At 50.8% G+C, this 22,058-nt stretch overlaps 3 protein-coding genes across 8 annotated transcripts; 1 reads left to right on the top strand and 2 right to left on the bottom strand.

Moving 5' to 3' along the window:
- Window positions 1–2,882: 2,882 nt before the first annotated feature.
- ZNF48 (zinc finger protein 48) lies at window positions 2,883–15,264 on the bottom strand. Of its 2 annotated transcripts, XM_031432907.2 has the most exons (4): window positions 15,135–15,264; window positions 13,299–13,356; window positions 6,604–6,697; window positions 2,883–5,459 (listed from the first exon to the last, which is right to left on the bottom strand). In XM_031432907.2, the coding sequence occupies exons 3-4, from the start codon at window positions 6,680–6,682 to the stop codon at window positions 3,664–3,666; spliced, it is 1,875 nt and encodes a 624-aa protein (XP_031288767.2). In that variant the 5' UTR covers window positions 6,683–6,697; window positions 13,299–13,356; window positions 15,135–15,264; the 3' UTR covers window positions 2,883–3,663. The 2 variants fall into 2 exon arrangements, with proteins under 2 accessions (XP_031288767.2, XP_031288766.2); XM_031432906.2 differs by lacking the exons at window positions 13,299–13,356; window positions 15,135–15,264 and adding an exon at window positions 6,863–7,671.
- Window positions 9,070–17,489, top strand: SEPTIN1 (septin 1). Of its 5 annotated transcripts, none has more exons than XM_064478554.1 (13): window positions 9,070–9,118; window positions 12,749–12,843; window positions 13,762–13,896; window positions 14,000–14,090; window positions 14,183–14,269; window positions 14,510–14,633; window positions 14,941–15,075; window positions 15,169–15,286; window positions 15,925–16,026; window positions 16,143–16,242; window positions 16,487–16,652; window positions 16,895–16,985; window positions 17,090–17,489. In XM_064478554.1, exons 3-13 carry the CDS (start codon window positions 13,822–13,824, stop codon window positions 17,174–17,176), a joined length of 1,176 nt encoding a protein of 391 aa, XP_064334624.1. In that variant the 5' UTR covers window positions 9,070–9,118; window positions 12,749–12,843; window positions 13,762–13,821; the 3' UTR covers window positions 17,177–17,489. The 5 variants fall into 5 exon arrangements, with proteins under 5 accessions (XP_064334624.1, XP_064334625.1, XP_064334623.1 ...); XM_064478555.1 differs by lacking the exon at window positions 9,070–9,118 and adding an exon at window positions 11,350–11,360; XM_064478553.1 differs by lacking the exons at window positions 9,070–9,118; window positions 12,749–12,843 and adding an exon at window positions 13,356–13,382 and having other exon boundaries at window positions 13,762–13,824.
- Window positions 17,490–17,677: 188 nt separating this feature from the next.
- Window positions 17,678–19,950, bottom strand: MYL11 (myosin light chain 11). The gene is made up of 7 exons (XM_010996162.3): window positions 19,861–19,950; window positions 19,134–19,229; window positions 18,814–18,889; window positions 18,499–18,603; window positions 18,315–18,393; window positions 17,965–18,013; window positions 17,678–17,875 (listed from the first exon to the last, which is right to left on the bottom strand). The coding sequence occupies exons 1-7, from the start codon at window positions 19,861–19,863 to the stop codon at window positions 17,771–17,773; spliced, it is 513 nt and encodes a 170-aa protein (XP_010994464.1). The 5' UTR covers window positions 19,864–19,950; the 3' UTR covers window positions 17,678–17,770.
- Between the last annotated feature and the right edge of the window lie 2,108 nt (window positions 19,951–22,058).

Here is a 22,058-nt window from a genome sequence, read left to right as displayed (position 1 = left end):
AATTATCTCTCAGAAATGAGGTTACATGAGCAAATTGGTAGCGGAGCCAAGACCCAAAGCCTGAGCCTCAGTCTGCAGAGCCCAGGGCACGATTTGGATGTTGAGATTATTTCTGGTCAAACTTCTGCTCTTCCGCAGAGCTGGGAACAGGGGGTAAGTGAGTGTGATACACTCAAGATCCCCAAAATCACTTTGATTGTGTTCATTCTTCATCAGGTATTTATTGAGCCCAACTATGTGCCTGGTACCATTCTAAATATTGAAGATGCAGTGAACAAAACAGACAAAAATCTTGGCTACTATGGCATTTCTCAGGGTGTAAAAAATGTCAACAGGTAAACAAGATAATTTCAGATAATAATAGGTGTAAGAAAGAAATAGGGCCAGATGATGCAATAGGGAGTGGTTGGGGGCTTCTTTAATGTGGGCAGGGACAGCATCTCTTAGGAAACAATATGTGACATGAAACTTGAATGATGAGAAAGTGTTAGCCATTTGAAAATATGGAGGAGAATGTTCTAGACAGAACTACAGAGACTTTAAGGTGAGATTAAGCTTGGCATGTTCGAAGAATAGAAAGACTTGTGTGGCTGGAGCCAAGTGAGTTATCGAGGGGAAATGTAGTGTGGGAATTGGAGGAGAGGCAGGCAGATGCCAGGTTGTGGCTGGAACCATAGCAAAAGGCAAGGCCTGCTTCCCCTGATTCAGAGACTCAGTGAGGAGACTCAGCTGAGAGCAGTGAAAGTCCCTACTGGAAGGTCCTCCTACTGTGGGAGGACTTTGGAACAGATGCTTGCAGGGGGAATAGGTACGAGTATCTCTCTGAAATCAGAACTAGTTCCTGTTTTTGAGAATCTCACAGTCTAGTAAAGAAGATTGTGATTAAAAATATATATATATATATTTGTATGTCACATCCATATGAAAAGGAAACAGTAGGTGTTGTGGCAGGAGAATAGCGGGGTGGAAGGGAGTAGATATTGGGTGCAGGCCTCACCGAAGAGATAAATGTAAAGGACCTTCAAAGATAAGTAGGAGTCTTCCAGATGGACAAAGAGCAGCTTGTAGAACCGTGAACTCTTGTGAAGAGCACATCCAAGGAAACAAAAAGTATTTAGTGAGGCCTATTGTGTGCCAGGCCCGTTTTAGGACTGGGAAGTAGAAAGTTGAATTTGGGAAAGTCTTTATCTTACTCTTCACTACTCTGCATTTCACCGTGTGTCTTCAGCCTCACTAGAAGTTTACTTAAGTTCTTGAATCCTCAAGGACTTGGTGCGCACTCTTTATTCTGCCTAGAACACGCCACCCCCCCATCCCATCTCCCACCTCCTCCTTTCTTAGCTTAATCCAAATCAGTCTTTATGTCATAATTACCACTTCTTTGGAGAGGCACTGGACCATGTAGGGTCAGAGGATTCTCTCCTGCATGCATGCATGCTTTCTGCATAGTCTTTACACTTGAAAATAGTTGTTCATTGTCTATCTTCTGCTTGGAAACTGATGGCAGAAACTTCGTCTTACTCATCCTTCTATGCTCACTACCCAGAACACAGTAAGTAATGCTGTTGAGTCTCTATCCTAAAGACGCTCTCGGTATGTTAAGTGCTCAGATGAAGGGGGTCCAGTGGGGAGGTTTAGGGAAGGCTTCCGGGAGGAAATAATGCTTGAGGTGTTTGGTTAGGTTAACAAGGGCGGGGTCGGCAGCATTCCAAGTTAAGTAAACAGAACATTTAAGAAGCCCAGGGCTGAAATCACATAGTGGAAGGCCTTGAATGCCAGCTTAGGAGGTAAGTTTTATTAGAGGACATGCAGAGATACAGCAGGGTTTTTAATTAGGGGAGTGACATGGTCAGATACAATTTTACAGAGTTCATTGCAGACTAGCTTGGAGGCCAACCTGGTAGGGAGGGGAGACACAGAAACCAGCATTATCTTCCTAAAGCCCCAAGAGGCCTCCATTCAGATCTATGGGTGTGTGTGCACTGAAGGACGGAAGCCGCGAAGAACCCCAGAACAGAACTCAAAATTCTTGGGTTACGGAGCGTATGTGACAACTTGGCAGGGGTGGAAGGACTGGGAGGAGCCGTGCAGCAGCAAGCTTTCATTGGTTTCTAGGGAAGCCCGGGCGATGGTTAAGATCTCGCGAGAGGTTCTACCCAGGCTCATTCCTGCACGCAAATTAGCTGAGACGCCTAGGCGGCGAAGTTGCAGGGCAGTCATAGACTTCGTTTCTTAGGTGGGTGAACCGCCCTAGTCTTTTTTTTTGTCCCTAGCCAATCAGGTCAGTTCCTTCTTCCTCCCTATTGGCGCCCTCCTCGGAAAAAGCTAGGAATTGGAGTCCTGCACCTAATGATGCATGGGTGGCTGGGAAATACGTTGCCTTTTCCAGGGGATAAAGAGGCCTTCCCCTTTGCCCTCCTTTTGGGCTCTGCAGCTAAATGACCTGCTTCTTGACAAATAAAAAAGGGTCGCAGGGTGGTGGGGTTCCCAGAAGGCAGAGCATCAGACAGGCCCGCCACATTTCCCCCCCACCTGTCGCCGTAGCAACAGCGCTCAAGGAATCCCGCCCCCCCCCCCGACACACACACTCTCTCTCCCTCCCCTCTTACCCCGTGCCGTTGTGTTTTTCCTTTTAAGGGTCGCGCCTGATGCTGTGGTGTAGGTGGCGCCTGTGGGCAGGCAGAATTCAGGTCTAGGGCATCAGCTGACAGACCTGGTTGCCGTTTTTTAACCAGTTATCAGAGCTAGAAAGCAGCTATGAGGAGCCAACTTCTTTATTTGACGGGCTCAGAGGTCAAGTTTACACATGGCTTGTAGGTTTTGCCTGTGGTGACCCTTGGGTACATTTTTCACCCCTCACCATAAACATACGAGTCCAAACCTCAGACAAAAAGCAGTTTATTGGCAAGGAGACACAGAGATGTGACTGTAGGGTCTTGGTGCTTCCCTGGCCTCTCCTCACTCAAGTACTGCCCTCCAAGCCAGTGTGTCTCTACTGATGCCTGCCAGGAGGACCTGGGCTTAGCATCCAGAGTGGATGTCCTTCTGCTGTCTCTGCTCTATTCTGCCAGTGTCCAGATGTCAGGATGGGTTGGGCTTCTCCAGCGCAGATAGGTCTGGTGTCTGTCCAAGTGGCCCTTCCTGCCTAAGACTGTGTCTAGTGGCCTGAGGCTGGGTACTGCCTGCTTCAGAGCTCAAGATGGCCCTGCCTCGCTCTGTCACCACAAACCTCGTAACTCTCATTGTTGCAGCTCAACAGGTCTAACAAATCCTGGTTCAGGGTGCTGGTCTTCCAGGGGCAAGGTTGGGAGGAATCAATTAATAGGTTAAGAGGCAGCAGGAATTCTTTAAGGAGTTAATGGCCCTCAGGCTAAGGCCAGTTTATTCATTCAACAAATACTTATTGAGTGTCTTCTGTATAGTAGGCAGTGTTCTAAATCTGGGGGCATAGACCACACTGGCAAGGTCCTGACTGAGCCCAGCCAGGACAATTTCCTGAGCTTCAAGGTCATTGTCTCCAATCTCTGTCTCTATCTATTCACTCCTTTCTCCCGTTTCTTCCCCTCCTTCTCCCTCCCACCACCTCCCAGGCCCTTTCTTCTCTGCTTAAGCAGCAGATACCCTCCTTTTGGTCTCCTGGGCCTCCACCCTCCCTAGACCCCATCATTCTAGTCCCGTTGGTGGCTCCTCTTTCAGGGGCCTTGCCCGACCATCCCCTGTCCCAAAGGGCCTCAGGACCAGGTGCCCACGCTGGTGCTTGATACGGGCAGAACTGTCACCAAAACCCTTGCCACATTCTGCACACTTGTATGGCTTCTCCCCAGTGTGTGTTCGCCTATGTTTGACCAGATCTGAGCTCCGGGGAAACTCCTTCCCACAGAAGCCACATACATGGGGCTGGCTGGGTCCGGAGGGCTGGGCCCGGACTCGGGATCGAGGGGTTGTGGGTGCTGGGCCAGGGGGGTTATGTGGCCTCAGGAGAGTGGATGATGGTGGTGGCCGAGCCCGTTCACCACGGTGGGTGCGGAGGTGCTTGACTCGGGCCGAGCTGTCGGCAAAACCCTTGCCGCATTCAGGGCAGAGGTAGGGTTTTTCCCCTGTATGTACGCGATGGTGTTTCACCAGGTCCGAGCTTCGGCGGAAGCCCTTGCCACACTCAGGGCACTTGTGGGGCTTGTCACCCGCCAGTGGTGGGGGTGGCTCCCCAGCCTGTGGGCCCCCAGGCTCTGGCTCCAAGCCAGGCAGGCCAAAAGGGCCATCACCTGAGTGTGAAGGACTTCGAGGCGTCAGCGGGGGGCTGGTGCCGAGGGGAGGTGGGCTTGAGCTGGGGGGTGGGCTGGGGATCAGGGGGGCCAGAGGGTAGCCCGGGAAGCTGAAGTCCTGGGGCTCCATGTGAGTGAGGCGGTGGCGGAGAAGGGTGGAGCTGAGGCTGAAGGTGCGGTCACATTCCGGACAGGCGTGAGGCCTCTCACCACTGTGGGTACGGAGGTGCTTGACCCGGGCAGAGCTGTCAGCAAAGCCCTTGCCACACTCAGGGCAGAGGTAGGGCTTCTCTCCTGTGTGCACTCGCAGGTGCTTCACCAGATCTGAGCCCCGGGCAAATTCCTTTCCACACACGTCGCAGCCAAAAGGTTTGGGCCCTAGGTGACTGCGCTGGTGGCTCAGGAGGCTGCAACTGAGCACAAATCTTTTTCCACAATCAGTGCAGATATATGGCTTGTCCTGGGCCTTAGGTCCCTGTGCAGCTGCCATGGCCGCTCGGGATGGCTGCCGTCGGGACACCACAGGCCGAGGGGGCTGCTCCCCCCGGTGTGTCCGCTGATGCTTTATGCGGGCAGAACTGTCGCCAAAGCCCTTGCCACAGATGCCACACTTGTATGGCTTCTCACCCGTGTGTGTCCGCTGGTGTTTCACCAGGTCAGAACTCTGCCGGAAGCTCTTGCCACATTCCCCGCAGATAGTGGGGCGCTCACCAGCAGGGATCCTGGACCGAGGAATCTTTGGGGGACCCTGGGCTGGTGGTCGGGCTCTGTAGGGCTTTTCACCGCTATGAGTTCGCTGGTGTTTGATCCGGGCAGAGCTATCCCCAAAGCCCTTGCCACAGACCCCGCACTTGTAGGGCTTCTCCCCTGTGTGGGTCCGCTGGTGTTTCACCAGATCTGACATCTGCCGAAAACTCTTGCCACACTCACCACACACAGCAGCCCGATCACTAACCTGGCCCCAGCGTGGTTCTCCGAGGAGCCGGGGGCCTCTGTCCCGAGCCTGAGGTTTTCCAGGTCCCTCTCTCTGGACCCACAAGTCATCCCAGGTCTGGATGCCTTCGGGTTTGAGAGAGGCATTTCCTACTTCATGACCTGGGGCCAAATCTTCCTCTTCCTTGAACCCCAGGTCATCCTCCTGTGGGGCATGATCATACTCATCCGGCTGAGAAATTTCTGCATTCTCACTCCCTAGACCTGGGGAAAGAAAAGGGAGTTGCAGGTCTGCCCTTTGGCTCAGGCCCTATCTTCCACTGCAGCCTCCCCAAGAAGGTGTCCTTGACAGTCTATGGTCACAAGGATCTCTCTTGCTCTTGCTCCTCTGAATTTCTGAAGCACATATTGTCTGTGCCTCTCAATAACAGTAACTTCTTTTTACCATTGCCCTTCGTATGTGCCAATAACTTAACTAAGCATTACTGAATCCTTGTGAACAATCCTATGAGGTAATACTGTTACTATCCCCATTTTATAGACATGGAGAGACTTGGAGAATTTAAGTCACTAGCTCAAGGCTATTAAGGTTAGAAAGTAGTAAAACCAGGTTTCTAACTCGGGTCTGTCTGATTCCCAAGACTGTGTTAAGCCCTACATTATATTGTCTCTATTTGGAAAACCAGTACTCGCTAATTATATTATATCTTTTTTATATTAGCGCATTCTGTAATTTATTTCTTCAGTCGTCTTATGTATACCTGAGAGGACCCAGACACACACCTGTCCCTCAAGATGCTTCGGGTTGGTAGGAGATAAAACACAAATAATTATGATTGCAGGCTTAGAATAACTGTGCTGTCACAGCAGAGAGGAAATAGATAGGGCTGGGTTTTCACAGCATAGAAAAGAGTAAACCATGGAAAGGAATGGAAGATAAAGCTGGAAAGGGATGCTGGAATTAGATTAAGCATGTATCATCTGAATTGAACACTAGGCTAAGGTTTTTAATTAGTAGGCAGAGGGAGCAAGGGAAGGTTTTTGTGAAGGGAGACAGGATTAGATCTGGACTTAGATCATTGTGACTACACAGAGAGAAAAGGGCTGAGGGGAGATTGCTGCAATTGCCAGGATTAGACAGAATGAGGCCTGAAGTAGGATAGAGGCAGTGAGGATGGTGATGCCTGTCGGGGAGGGGAAGTCCTTGAAATGATGCCCCTCGTGACCTGATGCGTAGTAGGTGCTCAGAAACACTGGCTCCCTCCTTCGGCTTTTGCTCCCTTCCCCCTTTCTCCCTGGTAGCACAGTTCATGTCCGATTTTTCTGGGTCTGGGCCAGGTAGAGCCCAGCTCCGGAGTCCCCACCCCGCCATTACCTGCCCATGGCGGCGCGCCGCCTCGGCCCTCACCTGTGCGGGCGCCTCTCAGCTGCTCCCTGTCCTCTGGGCCACGGAGATCCGGGCCCCAGGACCCCACCGCGCGCTGCATCGCCGGTACGCCGCTCTGAGCAAGGAGACAGACAATTCTACGGTCACACAGCCATGTGCGGACGGCGGCGCCCTGCCGCTGCCCTCTGCCGGCCGGTGCGGGGCACCGGGCAGCGTCCAGATCCGAGGTGCGGGCGCGGCTCCCGGTGACCCCCGCCCGTGCCGCCCACCACCCCTGCACCTGCTGCTCCTTCCGGCACTCAGCCGCCTCCTTCCCCTCCAACCGCCGCCGCCGCCGCCACCCTGGCGCCCTCCGGAGCTCCTCGGCGGGGCCCCGGTGTCCGAGCCGCCGGCGGCTCGAGTATGCGGGATCGGCGCCAAACGGGGAGGGGGCTCGGACCCAGGCGTCCCGGGGGCTGCCGCCGGGGGCGGGGACGGGAAGCGGAAGCGCCGGGCGGCACCGAGCCGCTCTAGGACCTTGGAGGAGCTGCACGCCTGTGGCGGCCGCCTGCGTCCTCCGGAGCTCGGTGTCCGGCGGGCGCCGCGTGCCGTGGAGAGGGTTACTCTGAGCCGAGGACAGATGCCCGAACTCGGTGGTTTTAACCGTGTGCCTCCTGGGTTGGAGCTGAGCGAGGAGGGCCGAAGAGCTTCCTAATTGTCGCTGTGTCGGGCCACCCGCGCCGACCCCCGGAGCTGGCCGACAGCGCCAACCACCCCAGCCCGGAGAGACAAAGAGATCCAAAGACGGACCCAGAGAAAGGGGTGGGGGAAAGACCAAGGCAGACAAAGGGCGGCAGAGGGCGGCGGAGACCCCAGACGGGGCAGGGGCGGGGCGCCGAGACACAGGAAACAAAGCGGGGCTGGTCGGAGAGGCCGGGGGCTGCGGGTGGGGGCTAAGCTGGGGGAGACCAAGGCAGGAACAGAAGCTAGTGGCAGACACCAGCGTGCTGTGGAGAGGCAGCCTGATGGAATTAGACCTGGGCCCCGAGCCTCACAAAGTCGTATTTTAAGAGCCCAGGGTGAGAGAGGCTGCAAAAGCGGAGAGACAGTGAGACTGCAGCCGATCAAAAATACAGGAGCAGAAGATTGGCTGCCAGAAACAAAGAGATGCGGAAACAGATAAGAGATATAAAGTGACTGAAACAGAGTTGGAGGAACTGCAAGGAAAGGCAGGGAACCTGGAGAGAAACAGGCCCAGAGGCAGTGGAATAAAGACTGAAACAGGCAGAGACAAAGAGACACAAAGAAAGAAGCCCTGAGGAGACTAGGGACAGGTCGACAGCCCTACAAAGGCAAAGCCCAGGAAGAGGCTAAAACATGAAACCCTGTTTCCCAGCTTGGTGGGCCCCTGGCTAGGGCTGTGTTGTAGTGGTCCCAGGGGCATGATTCCCCAGTATCTGTACTCTGGGCAAGCTTGCCTTTGGGGAGCAGGTGGGGTGCCTGGAAGTGTCTGATGCCCATCTAATGATGGAGAAGTGTAAAAAGATTTGCGTATTAATTCACATTTATTAGCGCCTCAGTGTTATGCCAAGAGTTTGATACAGAGGTGAAACACATGTAAGAGTTGTCCTTGGGATGCTACCAGTTTAAAGGGCTAGTACACAAATCATGACAAATAAGAACTGTTAGGGCATTAGAGAGTTACATGTACTGATTCAAGATAGTGTGGGAGAGCAGGAAGAAGCCTAATTTGTGGGAATGAGTCTAGATGGTTCTAGGTACCTGGTATGCATGAATGTTAGACACTGATAAACAGGGACCACAAATGAATCAACACATACTTATGAATCACCAACCAATAATTTAGACACTGTCTAAGACCTAGAAATACAAAGAAACCCCTCAGGGAGCTCTCGGCCGGGTAGGAGGTGGGCAGATGTTGTGACAGATTCTATACTGACCTAATGAAGAAAGATTTGATAGGAATGTAGTGCAGAAAGAGAGAGACCTGGAGAGTTTAGTGGCTGTGGACACTTTTTAAGGTCATTCATGCAGAGTTTGATTCCTGGCCTTGTCATTTGCTACTGTTTAACCTTAGGGAAGTTACTTCTGTTTCCTGAAATGATAATACCTAATTTGAATGGTTGAGGATAATATGTGTAAAGCACTTAGTAAAAAATAGCAGAAATTACTCTTTGGGCTGAAGTAAGCAAGGAAGAAGGTGGCATTTTTGAGCTGATTGTTTCAGAACAGCTAAGATTTCAGCAAAGTCTGGCTGAAGTGGGCCTTGAATGAAGAACTCTAGACAGGGAATGAAATAAACAGTGGCCCATGCACTCAAGGAAAACCTGCTGTGTGCTGGAAGCTTGGAATCCAAAGATGGTTATGACCTATCCTCAAAGAGGAAAAAACAGAATAGTTCTGTTTCAATGTGTCATGAGTTTACATAATAGCAAAGTAGTGGAAGCTAAAGATAGGATGGTAAGTTAATCATTTGTTCCACAGACATTTCCTGATGGGTCCAGCGTGTACCAGGCACAAGTGCTGGGAAACAGAGGTAAGAGGGCACCAAATGGCAAAGAGCCAGTCCCTCTTGTAGGAAACCCCCCAAAGACTGGCCAGCCCACATGCCATACTCACTTGTAGAGCTAGCTCTTGAGATGAATCCTGGAGTTACTAGGTCTGAACCTGAACTCAGTTCTAAACATATAGAAGCCCCCCCCAGGACTGCCTGGTAGGGCATAGGTAGCTATGAAGATATGATGGTGAGATGAAAAATAACTAATCCAGATGATTATTAAATGGGAAAACTGCTGTCCACCGTACACTGTCCCACTGGAAACTCAAGAATCTTCCTTTCTCTAAACAGGCCCCAAACCTTATCACATGAATAATTGGGCATAATTTGTTGGGGTTAATAAGCATGTAAATGGAATACTGTGTTACTACTAATTCATGTCATCCCTACACTTAAACCAAAGACCAGCCGAGAACCCATTCTGCAGGGTATTTGTTAATATGCACATATGCTTTAAATATGTGACTTCCTTTGATTCAGTAATTCCCTGTATAGAGATGAGGCCCAAGGAAATGGTTGGACAAGTGCATAATGATAGCACCACAAACGTATTCATCCCAGCTCAGCACTGTTTATCACAGGGAAGAACTGGTATCAACCCAAATACTAAGCAGCTCTAAAAATGTTAATGCAGATGTGTATTCATGATCATAGAAAGGTGTACAGAATAAAAACAGGTTTCTAAAGTTCCAGTATGATCCTAGTTTTGTGACTATAATTATTCATATGTATGGGCATATGAGAAAATTTAGAAGAATACAAAATCAAAATGAGGTTATATCATGGTACTAATATGAGAGGTAAATTTTTCTAACCACTTGCATTTGCTAATTTTTCTATGAGACTATGTGTTGGTTATACAGCAAATAAATGATATGCCTGTTTTTTTCATTTTTTATTGAGATATAATTGATTTACAATATTATGTAAGTTTCAGGTGTACAAATAGTGATTCACAAGTTTTAAAATTATGCTCCATTTATAGTTATAAAATATTGGCTATATTTCCTGTGGTGTACAATATATCCTTGCAGTTTATTTATTTTATACCTGGTAGTTTGTATCTCCTAATCCCCTACCCGTCTTACGCCTCCCCCTTCCCTTGCCCACTGGTAACCACTAGTTTGTTCTCTGTATCTGTGAGTATGTTTCTTTTTTGTTATATTCACTAGTTTTATTTTTTAGATTCCACACATAAGTGGTAATATACAATGTTTGTCTTTCTCTCTCTGACTTATTTCGCTAAGCATAATACCCTCCCAGGTCTATCCATGTTGTTGCAAATGGGAAAATTTCATTCTTTTTATGGCTAAGTAGTATTCCATTATATATAATTACATGTATTATATAATATATAATGTGATATATATATCCTTTAGCCATTCATCTGTTGATGGACACTTAAGTTGCTTCCATGTCTTGGCTATTGTAAATACTGCTGCATGAATATTGGGGTGCATGCATCTTTTCAAATTAGTGTTTTCATTTTCTTCCAGTATATACCCAGGACTGGAATTGCTGGGTCATATGGTAGTTCTATTTTTAGTTCTTTGCAGAACCTCCATACTGTTTTCTACAGTGGCTGCAGCAATTTACATTCCCACCAACAATGTACAGAGGTTCCCTTTTTGCCACATCCTCACCAAGATTTGTTATTTGTGGTCTTTTTGATGATAGTCATTCTGACAGGTGTGTACATGTTATTTTCTTAAAGGTTGTTGAATAATTTAGGGAAGAGCTGATTAGAGCCTGAACCCAGTGCAAGGGCAAAAGGGTGAAGAGTGTAGAGAGGAAGGGACCAATTTTTCTCATTGATAGGAAGGAATTGGAAACTGATTGGATATACTTGCGGAGAGCAAGGGAGGTGGGTGTTCAGAGTTTTAACTAAGTCGGTAGGGCTGCTCAGCCTGATGAGAAATGCAGGAGGAAGGGTTGTGGTGCAGTGGGGAAGGGTATAATTATCCCTCCCTTGGCCTTTCAAAGAACTCTGTTTATCTCCTTATTACACTGTATTTTTAGCACCAGTGCTGTGTGTCACACTTACTTGTGGCTGTCTCTGTCTCCCCAGAGGGCAACAACTGTGACTGATTCACTGTGTCTGGATTCTCAGCAGCTAATCCAGAAGAGCAGTCACTGAGTTGGAGCCGGTGGCACAGTCACACCCCTCAGCTCATGTTATAGCAATAACTAGCAGTCTATGTGAGCTCATCTCCTACGCCAGGTATGAAGGCATGTGTGTCAGGCATATAATCCTCATCATGACCCTGTAAGGTAAAATTATTAATGCTACCATTTAACAGATAAAGAAACTAAGTCACAAGAGGTTAAAGTAAGATGCCCAAATTCACACAGTTAATAGGATCACAGAGCTCTTAATCACTATATGTGTATTATCATATGAAACTTGCACAGATTTTGTGAATTCAGTATGGGAGGAGCTTCCAATTCCATTTGATAGATGAGGAAAGTAAGGCCCAGAGAGGTGATTTTCCCAGGGTTACATGAAGGTGGCAGTACTAGAAATGAGGTTGAAGTAAAGATAAGGTAAATGGATGGCAACATGCATGGGTCTTTAAAAATAGTGCTGAATGAAAAGTTAACAGAAATATATATTCATCTCTATATATATTACCATTTGTGTAAACATGTACTGTATACTATGCATTTTTCAAAATATATGCAAATTTAAAAATTACACATTAAGCACATTAGAGTGGTTGCCTTAAAGTGAGGAGGGGAAAGGAGTGAGCCATGAGCCTGTGTTAGTCGCCTCAGGCTGCCATAACAGAATACCACAGACTAGTCTTAAACAACAGGTATTTATTTTCTCATAGTTCTGGAGACTGGAAGTCCAAGATCAAAATGCCAGCAGGGTTCATTTCTGGTGAGGCCTCTTTCCTCGGGGTGCAGACCGCTGCCTTCTCACTGTGTGCTCACATGTACAGAGACAGATTGCCGATGTCTCTTGTTATAAGGACACCAGACCTATCGGATCAGGGCCCCACCCTTATGACCTCATTTAACCTTAATTACCTCTTAAAGGTCCTATCTCCAAATATAATCACATGGGGGGTTAGGGCTCCAACACATGAATTCAAGGCAGGGAGCACAATTTAGTCAATAATGGGCCAAAAGGGAAATAATAAATAGAACCAGGAGGAGTGGAGAAAGGAAATGGGGTTGGAGCAGTAGGCGGGATCCAGATCAAGCAAGACCATAGTAAGAAGACTATCTTTAAAGGCTCAGAGAGGTCACTTAGTTAATAAATGCTAAAGCTTAGGTATGTATACAGGGTACAGGGTATATGTATCTGATTGACTCCAAAGCACACATCATCCAAAACCACTCTGAGTCCTGATGAGTGAGTGGAAATGTGTGCATTTCATCTTACTATGAAGAAAATGGAGTTCAGAGAGGTCAAATGACTTGCCCAGGGTCACATACTAAGCGGTAGAGCTGTGGTTTAGAAAATTCTTTCTGACTCCAAAGCAAACCTTCTTTTATGTGTTCTGCAGCCTCCCAGCTTTGTCCCTGACTAACTTCACTCACTCATTTTTACACGCATTCATTCATCTAGTACATTATTTACTGGCACCTTCTTTGTGTCAGGTGCTGTGCAAGACACTGGGGATACAGAAATTAGGAAGACATGGTCACTTCCCTCAGAAAGCTCAGCTGGGAGTAGAAGAGACAGCCACAGTCTGGTAAGCAAACGTGGGCATTGGAAGGGCCTGTGAAAGGTGCCAGGGGTCCAGAGGATGGAAAAATGACTCTGCCTCGGGTGGGTGGGTAAGATTTCATAGAAGAGGAAGAAGAGCCCTTTGAATCAAATCCTTGAAGGATATTGTGCTGTACACCAGAAATTGACACTACACTGTAAACTGACTATACCTCAATATAAATAAATAAATAAATAAATAAATAAATAAATAAATAAATAAATGCAAAAAAAAAAAAAAAATCTTTGAAGGATGAAGAGGAATTCACCTGGTGCAGAAGAAGGAAAAGCTCAATGTGAGCAGAGCCAAGGATGTGGCACTCACTAAGTGTGAGTGCAGGATGGGGTTATGAGGTCAGATGGGGAAGGCTGCCAGATCAGAACTCAGACTTGTTCAGAGGTCACCGGGAAGCCTCTGAAGGGTTTCGAGCAGGGGAGTACCTTGGCCAGGATCCTGAAGAAAGTTCTCTCTGGTGGTGGTATCCAAAGACCTGAAGTCCTTTAAAGAATCCAATGCATGAGCTGGTGAGGAAAATTGACAGCCCCTCCCACCCACACTCCATTCTTGTTATGGCTTTTGGTCTACTCAGACACTTGAAACTTTTTTTTTTTTTTTAAAAACCATCCCTGTCAAAGCCTCCATCTCACTTGCTAGAGAGACCAACCCGCTTCCTTCCTCTCTGCCGATACCCTCCCTCCCACCAGGGTGATGGGGCTACACTCGGGCTTGGAACAAAGGAATACAGAGAATAGAGGGGTTGAAGCTTTCTAAAGGGGTGATAGGCAAAGGGATCCAGGAAGTGAGGACCCCAGGTATTCTTAGTCTTGGCTCTTCCCACCTCTCTGGGCCAGTTCGAGCATCTCAGGTTCCTACATTGCCCGCCCCCTTGTTTGCTGCTCTCAGCTTCCTGCCCACCAGAGGAAGTGGAGAGAGACAGCAGGTGCAGCGACAGCTATCGGGGCCATGGTGAGTCTTTATGCCCAGGAATCCAGGCATCTATGCTTCCAGCGCCCAACCCCCCAAGGAAGCCAGGCCCAGGTCAAGCCACAGTAGGCTGACTTCTCCTAACCCCAAGATCAAGTTGCACTGGGGGCCCTGCCTTCAGCCCTCAGCAGCCTCATATCACGCCCCCCCCCAACAGGACAAGGAGTATGTGGGTTTCGCCGCCCTCCCCAATCAGCTGCACCGCAAGTCCGTCAAGAAGGGGTTTGACTTCACACTCATGGTGGCAGGTCTGGGGGTTTGGAAGAGGGGCCTGGCAAGGGGTCCTCAAGAGACCTTGGCTGTCCTCTCACCTGATCAGTTGGTTCTGTCCTGTCTTCAGGAGAGTCAGGCCTGGGAAAATCCACCCTCATCAACAGCCTGTTTCTCACCAACCTCTATGAGGATCGGCAAGTACCAGAGGCCAGTGGTAAGACAGCCCCACCCCATACTCTCCAGGCACTCTGATCCCTCCTGTGTCCCCAGGCTGCACTCTTTTCCTTCCCATCTGGGTCTCCCATGATGTTCTGGGGGACTCAGGCAGCTCTCTGATTTTCTCTGAGACCCAGTCTCCTCCACTGAAAAATGTGTGGGGGCAACTGAGAGCCTAAGGAAATCAGTCCTGCCTCAGACCCCTACCTAGCTCCCTGATGTCTCCCCATCCTCATAGCCCGCTTGACACAAACCCTGACCATCGAGCGTCAGGGTGTGGAAATTGAGGAGGGAGGTATTAAAGTGAAGCTGACCTTGGTGGACACACCTGGCTTTGGGGACTCAGTGGATTGTTCAGACTGGTAAGGGGTAGGGGAGGGTATGGGGCTCAGCTTCCCAATGTGGCTATTCTGTGGGGACTGAGGGGTTAGATACAGGGCTGGTCTACCCTGGCTGCCCCAACCCTGATCCCAAAGGTGGGGCCCATTTCTGGTGGCCTTGTGGCCCAAAGTGCCCATTGCTTTCCGACATCTCACCTGCCAGTTTCCTCTGATGTCTTTGGTTGGAGCCAAAGAAACTACTTCCCACCCCCACAGTCCTGGCTCCCCTGCCCCCTTCCCTGCCTGTGGTCCCTGATCTCTGACTGCCTGCTCTCTCTCCACGCCCCAGCTGGCTGCCCGTGGTGCGCTTCATTGAGGAGCAATTTGAGCAGTATCTTCGGGATGAGAGTGGCCTGAACCGGAAGAACATTCAGGATACCCGTGTCCACTGCTGCCTCTATTTCATCTCACCCTTTGGCCGGGGGTCTGGAGGGCACCCTGGGGGTTGGGGCATTTGGGAGGGATGAGGGGGGATCTCTGTACCTGAGACTGAGATGGGACCAATCCCTGGGTGCAGGCTCCGGCCTCTAGATGTGGCCTTCCTCCGGGCGGTGCACGAGAAGGTCAACATCATTCCGGTCATTGGCAAAGCAGATGCCCTGATGCCTAAGGAAACACAGGCCCTCAAGCAGAAGGTGTGTGTGGTGGCCTCTGACCTTTGGCCCCACATGAAGCCAGAAGTCATGATCAAACCCATACTCAGCTTTTGACTTCTTTGATCTTGGGGTAGCCTTTTTGGAGCTTGATGTGTCAGGCTAGATTGTGGGAGGTTTCTGAGAAAGGTGGGACATAAGCTGCCTAAGGGAGCCATGTCTCTGGAGGCTCAGAATAGAATCCCTAGACTGGATGCTTGGCTAAGGCCTGTATGAGGGCAGGGACATAGACATGATGACCCCCTTTTATCTCTCTGCCCCGGGGTGCTGACCACCTTCCCAGCCCCAGTGTCTTTGGAGCCCTCTCCCATGTGCCTGCTTATGTTTTTCTCTCCTGGTCTTTTGGTGTCTGCACTTCTTAGAAACTTCCCAGGCATCTGTCTTCCCTGTTAGGGTAACTGTTTGTCTCAGTTTTGCATCATCTAGGTCTCTGCCTTTCATTGTCTTGAGATTTTGTTTTCAGTCATCCTGTATATCCATCTCACCATCTGTGTCTTTCATGTCTTCCTCTGTCTCTACCAACCCCTATCTGTATCTGTATCTCACTCTCTGTGGTCATGTAATTTCTGTGGCTTACAGCCTCTGTGTTTCTCACTATCTCTGCATCTGTCTTTTTTAAGATCCGGGACCAGTTGAGGGAGGAGGAGATCAACATCTACCAGTTCCCTGATTGTGACTCTGATGAAGATGAAGACTTCAAGAGGCAGGATGCAGAGATGAAGGTGCAGAGGCAAAGGAGGAAGGGGCAGAGAAGCAGGGGAGGCAGATGTGGAAGTGGGAGCTAAGAAGTTTCTGCCCAAGGGGGGCCAAGGATGATTCCCTGACTACTGCCCTCTAGGAAAGCATTCCTTTCGCAGTCGTCGGTTCATGTGAAGTAGTGAGGGATGACGGGCCCCGACCGGTGAGGGGACGACGCTACTCCTGGGGCACCGTGGAGGGTGAGTAAGCCGGGACATGTGTTCTGAGGCCAGCAAGCAGCCCAGGCCGTCTCCAAGTCAGCCACATCCAACATGTGAAGTTGGGGCAAGCTCTGGTCCCAGGGATCCTAGGAGCCGAAAGAGGGGTCCTTGGGCAGCAAACTGCGGACCCTCGGCTACAGCGGCGGCAGGGCTTTGGGGCGACCCGACCCAGCTGATGAGGCTGGACCACAAGCTCCCTGACGCTCGCCGGTCCGCCCCCCAGTGGAGAACCCCCATCACTGCGATTTCCTGAACCTGCGACGGATGCTGGTACAGACACACCTGCAGGACCTGAAGGAGGTGACGCACGATCTGCTCTATGAGGGCTACCGTGCCCGCTGCCTACAGAGCCTGGCCCGGCCCGGGGCGCGTGATCGAGCCAGCCGGAGGTGAGAGCGGGAGCTGACTCCTAGGTGCTTGCAAGGCCCCGCCCTTACCAGCCTTCACTTTCCAGACCTCTCTCCTAGAATCTTTTCTCACCCACTTTGCTTACGGCTTTAAGGCCCTAACCCGAAGGACATGTGTCCACCTTCTGGACCCCAGCCAAAGCCTAGGCTCTGCCTCGCGGCCGTGACCCACAACCGCGCCTCTAGCCCTTGATTGATTCCTGCCCCTTTCCCACACCCCGTAGTAAGCTCTCCCGCCAGAGCGCCACAGAGATCCCGCTGCCCATGCTGCCTCTGGCGGAGACGGAGAAGTTGATCCGCGAGAAAGACGAAGAGGTGAGCAAGCACCTAGCTTCCCCCGCGACCAGGGCCCCAAGCCCTCTTCGAAGTCCCTCTCTGGCCTCGCCCGGTCCCACCGCCTGCAATCTTGCCCTGTACAGCTGCGCCGCATGCAGGAGATGCTGGAGAAGATGCAGGCCCAGATGCAGCAGAACCATGCTCAAGGCGAGCAGTCGGACGCTCTCTGAGGCCCCCGCCGGGGCCCTACTTTACCTCACCTCCGCCTTCAGTTCGTCTCTTGTCCGATCCCCGAGCCCCAGGCTGCCTGGCTCCTAATCCCGGAGCCCCGGACTGTAAAGCCCTCCCTTGCAAGGGATTCACCGGCTAACAATTTCTCCCAATCTTGGAGTTTGTAGCCCCGCCTTTGGCTCCGCCCCCGACACCGCCTTGGCCCCGCCCCGTCCACTTAAAGAGCCCGAGCTTCACTTCCAGCCCCTACTCCCCATAACCCTGCTCCACTTCACTGAAGCTGAGACATCAATAAAAACTTAGTTTCTTTGAGGCTTCGCACCTCTTCTCTTTCCCAGCGGGAATAAGTGGCGGGCGTAGCGGATGGAACCGCTCCACCCAGGCTTCTGGGCCACTATTTATTCATTCATTTGCTGGGTACTCGTTTAGAGCCAGCCAGTGTTTCAGTCCAGCCTCCCACCTGAGTCCCGCTCGCACAAATGCACTGAAGGCGCCGCGGATAAGAAACAAGACCAGTACAATTTATTAGGAGTCGGGGTGGGGGAGTCGAACTGGCAGGAAGGCGTTGGCCAGCAGAGGCCTAAGAGAACCCCCTACTCCTGGTCCTTGGCGTCGCCATGCGTGATGACGTAGCAGATGTTCTTGTAATCTACGTTGCCGCCCACGTCAGGGGGGAAGGCCTGCCACATGTTCTTGATCTGGGGAAAAGGTGTCATGGTATCTCCAACCGGTTCTTAGGCCACCCTCCCCCATCCCTCGACTTCTCTTGGGCCCCTCCCCCACTCACCTCTTCCTGGGAGAAGCGGTCACACTGCGTGGTGAGCAACTCCTCCAGGCTGGAGAGAGGCGACATACAGGGAGTTGAGATTGGGCTTGGTGAGGCCTTTCTACTACCTCCCATCTCATCCCTATTGCTACTCCCAGTCTCGCCTTGAAAACCAGGCTCACTCTGGATTCCTCATTGGTCTCCCAAACACTCTGGCCTCCCTCCTTTTGCCCTTCCCTATATGTGCTGTGAAAATTTAATCCTTGCCCACTTCCACAGTCCTAATTTCTCCCTCATCCCTGGCAATGCCTAACTCTTTGTAGGATTTAAGGATGCTTTCTGTGTGAGAACAGCTGGAGGGGGTCACTTACAATTTCTTCTTGATGGTGCCCTTCCCCTCAGGGTCCAGGACCTTGAAGGCTCCAGTGATCACATCCTCAGGGTCAGCACCTGGGGGTCAGAGGGCACATGAAGCTGAAGGGTTGCTAAGGGGTCAGTGCCTGAAAGGTCTAGGGAGAGACAGCTGGGGGCTTGGACCCGGGATACTTCATTCACCTTTGAGTTTCTCCCCAAACATGGTCAGGAAGACAGTGAAGTTGATGGGTCCGCTAGCTTCCTTCATCATGGCATCTAGCTCCTCATTCTTCACATTCAGACGCCCTGGATTAGGATGGGGGAAGCATGGGCTGGAGTGGGGTCTTGGGGCCAGAGGATGATGCTTCCCATGAATTCACATCATCCCACCCATTTTTCATATGGGTAAACTGAGGCCCAGTGTGGATCCAGCAGGGCTGGAACACGAGGCTGCTGAATTCCCATGACTCTGCAGCCTTGAATCTTTACTGGTTGCTGGTTGGGTAGGAGGCTCACCCATGGCTGCGAAGGTGTCCCGCAGGTCTTCCTTGTCAATAATGCCATCACGGTTCTGGTCGATTACCGTGAAGGCCTGTGGAGGGCAGGAGTAGGGAGGTTAGGATCCCTATGGCTAGGCTGCAGCATCCTTACCCCAGGCAGATCAGATTCTGGGCCCCCAGCCAGCCACACTCTTACACTCCAAGCAGAGAGGGGAAAAAGGAATTCTAAACTCTTCCCCTCCCCCCAGAACAGGTGCACATTCTGGGGGGGGGGGGAGGAGGGGCAGCAGGGGGTGCCTTTGATCAGCCTTCATTCTCCTTTCTTCCCACACTTACCTCCTTGAACTCCTGGATCTGAGTCTGATCGAACATGGAGAAGACATTGGAGCTTCCGCCCTCTGCTGCTGCCCTTCTTCTGGCCTTCTTGGGTGCCTGAGGGGTTAAGGTGGGGCAGAAGGGCTCATGGGCCAATCCCTACTCCTCTCTGGAGGCAATGGATTAGATTCAGGGTTCTTTGAGTCCATTCTTCTAAAGTAACTTCTGGCTCTAGACTTCCCCTTCCTTAGGACCTCTTTGCTGAGGGGACTTGCTTCAGTTGTATCCCAAATTCCTATCCATAGCCCTCAGGTCTCCATCCTTCCATCCTAGCCAACAATTGGAACGTACCTCCCCGTCTCAGTGCCCTGAGCCTGCCTCCTCACAGACTTGCTGTGTGACCCTGATCCACTCATTCACCTTGTCTGAACGTCTACTTTCTCATTTATAGAATGGGAGTGAGAATCCCTGCCTGGCTGGTCCCAGGGGGTTTTAGGAAGATGGAGTGCAGGAAGGTATGATGCATGCTTTGAGAGGGACTGGGTTCCTGTGGGTGGAGTGTCTGGGCAGATTACTCTTGGTTTGGTCCTTCAGGGTATCATTCTGGACATTCCCCTTAGTGATACCAAGAAAAGGAAGATTCATCTTTTTTTTCTCTTGCTGACTGGGAACCAGCTACTTTCTTCCAAAGGCTGAGGCTGCCCTGAGGTCTGAGGGATCTGGGAAGGGCTGGGGGATTCTCACTCACCATGTTTTAGGTCTCCTGGGGGCAAGGCAGTGGCTCTGGCTGGAAAGGAGCAGAGAGTCAGCCTGGGGCGGTCCCTCTGGAGTTATATAGTCCTGCCCCAGGGAGCCCTTAACATACCAGGGTAACCTTAGCCCTGTGGGTGCCCACCCCAGGTACCAAAATAGCCCAGCTCAGGGCCTCTCCTTTCTTGGAGGGCCCGCAGCAGCTGGAGCTCAGGGAGGGAGGAGGGAGTGGGTCTTGGGATGCATGTCTCACTAGGACTTGGGCAGGAAGGGATGTTCTTTCTCCATGAAGGGGACTGGAATGTACCAAAGTTCAGAGAAGATCCAGGCTAAGGCGCAGTACTAGGAGAGAGATGAGTGGGGTGGGCCCAGATTAAAACCCAGTAAGTTTATTGAGCATTTAGTGTGCCAGGCTCTGGGCTGTGATTTGTGGGTGCACTTTGGCAAATATAATCTCCCTACCCCATTGTGGAGTTCATAGTTGAGTGTAGGTATATGTAGGGGTAGGGGTAGAGTTTAAAGGTGGGAGGGATCCATCTGGGGAAGCTGAAGGATCAGAAAGTTCTTCTACATCCCCTTCAAGGAGAGGGGGGATTTTATAAGGATATATTTGGAGCATGGAGTCACTAGGTATGAAGAGACTAGACAGCCTGGAGCAGAGAGCCTGCTCTGGGATCTTGGGCTTTTTGCTTCAACTCCCTGGGTCCTTGTTTCCCCCTCTATAAAATGGGGACATAATTCCCATCCCACCCCCGAACTTGTGGATGTGAACGCTATTTCAAAACAGTTAGTGAAGTATAATCATTATAATTAATATTCAGGCCCTGCCTTGGTGGTACTTACAGTCTAGCCGCGGAAATGACACACCAGCTGGACAGGAGTACAGAAGTAGAGGGCATAGCAGCCCTATCCAGGAGTATGGGAATGGATTTACGGAGGCCAGTAGAAGTGAGTCAGGTGAAAGTGGAGGAGCAGGCATGCTAAGCAGAGGGCACCGATGGGCAAAGGCCTGGAATCGTGAAAGATCAGGAGTGTTTAGCTCCCCAGAATTGTGTTGGGCTTGAGCAGAGGATACCAGGGGGTCAGACACAGGAGGGTCTTCAGTGCCAGGCTGAGGCCCTGGAAGCCTTGAAAAAGTTTGAAACAGGAGAAGGACATGGTCTAGTGAGAGTCTATAATCACTTTTTTGGATACCAGTGTGAAAGTTGGAACTCTTGGGAGAGTCAAAGACACCAAGAGGGAAACTGATTGGTCACCTCCTCCTGGGTGGCTGGGATGGGCCAATGGCTTCTCTCTCCAATCTGGGCAAGAACCAGCTAGGTTGATTGTGTGACTTTGAGGTAACCTCTCCCACCCATCTGGGCCTCAGTGTCCCAGTCCATTCCATTCAGTGGAGGTCTGGGGAAACAGTGGCTGAGGAAGCCCCAGGAGGCCCAAGTTTGGCACGGACATTCATCTCCTCCTCCTCCTGCTATCTCTAGGGCCTGATGTCCTGAGGAAGTTGCCTCCTTCCCTCCCCCTCCTCCAGCCTCATGCCAATGCCTCTAAGACATGTTCTTTTCTGGGCACTGGGGTCCAGGCACCTGTTGTCTCTAAGAAGAGAGAAGGAGCCACCCTAAACTTAGCAGCTGCCCTTGGCCTCCTGAACTGCCCCTCCCTGCCTTAGCTGACAGCTGCCTAACCTTATATGGTTACCATGGGGGTCCAGGCCCAGGGAGGAGCCCACTTATTGCTGGGTTCTGGGAGGGGAGGAGAACTCCAAAGAAGGTAATGGGGGAAGTGCTCAGGAAGCTGGAGCCAAATGGAAGGTGGGGAAGTTGAGGAGAAGGAGATCAGAAGCAACATATCTCAGACGCTGGAGTTCACAGGATCTGAGTCTGAGCTTGGAGTGCAGTGCCTCAAAGAACTCAGAAACCAAAAAATTGGGAAGCTGGGAGCTAGGCTTGACTGAAATTTCAGGATGGTGGACTTTGTATGGAAATTGAAGCTCTCCTGAGGCTGAATCTTGAATCCTGGGGCTCCAGGGACTGGGGACCAGAGACAGGAGGGGCTGGTAAAGTCAGGGCTTTGTGTTTGTGGTCTAGGGTAGCCTCTGGAGAAGGGTGGCTGATGAGATTGGGGTCTGGTTTTTGTTTGTTTGTTTTTTGTTTTTGTTTTTTTAGCAGAGAATGCAGAGCACAGAGAGGTGTGTCAATG

Source organism: Camelus dromedarius, chromosome 24 (assembly GCF_036321535.1).
Source record: "Camelus dromedarius isolate mCamDro1 chromosome 24, mCamDro1.pat, whole genome shotgun sequence".
Lineage (NCBI taxonomy): Eukaryota > Metazoa > Chordata > Mammalia > Artiodactyla > Camelidae > Camelus > Camelus dromedarius.
The sequence above is the reverse complement of the archived record's forward strand: the minus strand, read 5'-3'. Positions and strand labels throughout refer to the sequence as shown.

Excerpts from the sequence above, each read along its gene's own strand:
- SEPTIN1 (XM_031432908.2), top strand. Across the intron at positions 14,091-14,182 it reads CTTCACACTCATGGTGGCAG|GAGAGTCAGGCCTGGGAAAA; the intron begins GTCTGGGGGTTT and ends TCCTGTCTTCAG. Across the intron at positions 15,287-15,924 it reads CACAGGCCCTCAAGCAGAAG|ATCCGGGACCAGTTGAGGGA; the intron begins GTGTGTGTGGTG and ends GTCTTTTTTAAG.
- MYL11 (XM_010996162.3), bottom strand. Across the intron at positions 18,604-18,813 it reads GGACACCTTCGCAGCCATGG|GGCGTCTGAATGTGAAGAAT; the intron begins GTGAGCCTCCTA and ends ATCCTAATCCAG. Across the intron at positions 18,014-18,314 it reads GGCACCATCAAGAAGAAATT|CCTGGAGGAGTTGCTCACCA; the intron begins GTAAGTGACCCC and ends GCCTCTCTCCAG.
- ZNF48 (XM_031432907.2), bottom strand. The coding sequence starts at position 6,682 with ATGCAGCGCGCGGTGGGGTCCTGGGGCCCGGATCTCCGTGGCCCAGAG. Across the intron at positions 5,460-6,603 it reads GCTGAGAGGCGCCCGCACAG|GTCTAGGGAGTGAGAATGCA; the intron begins GTGAGGGCCGAG and ends TTCTTTCCCCAG.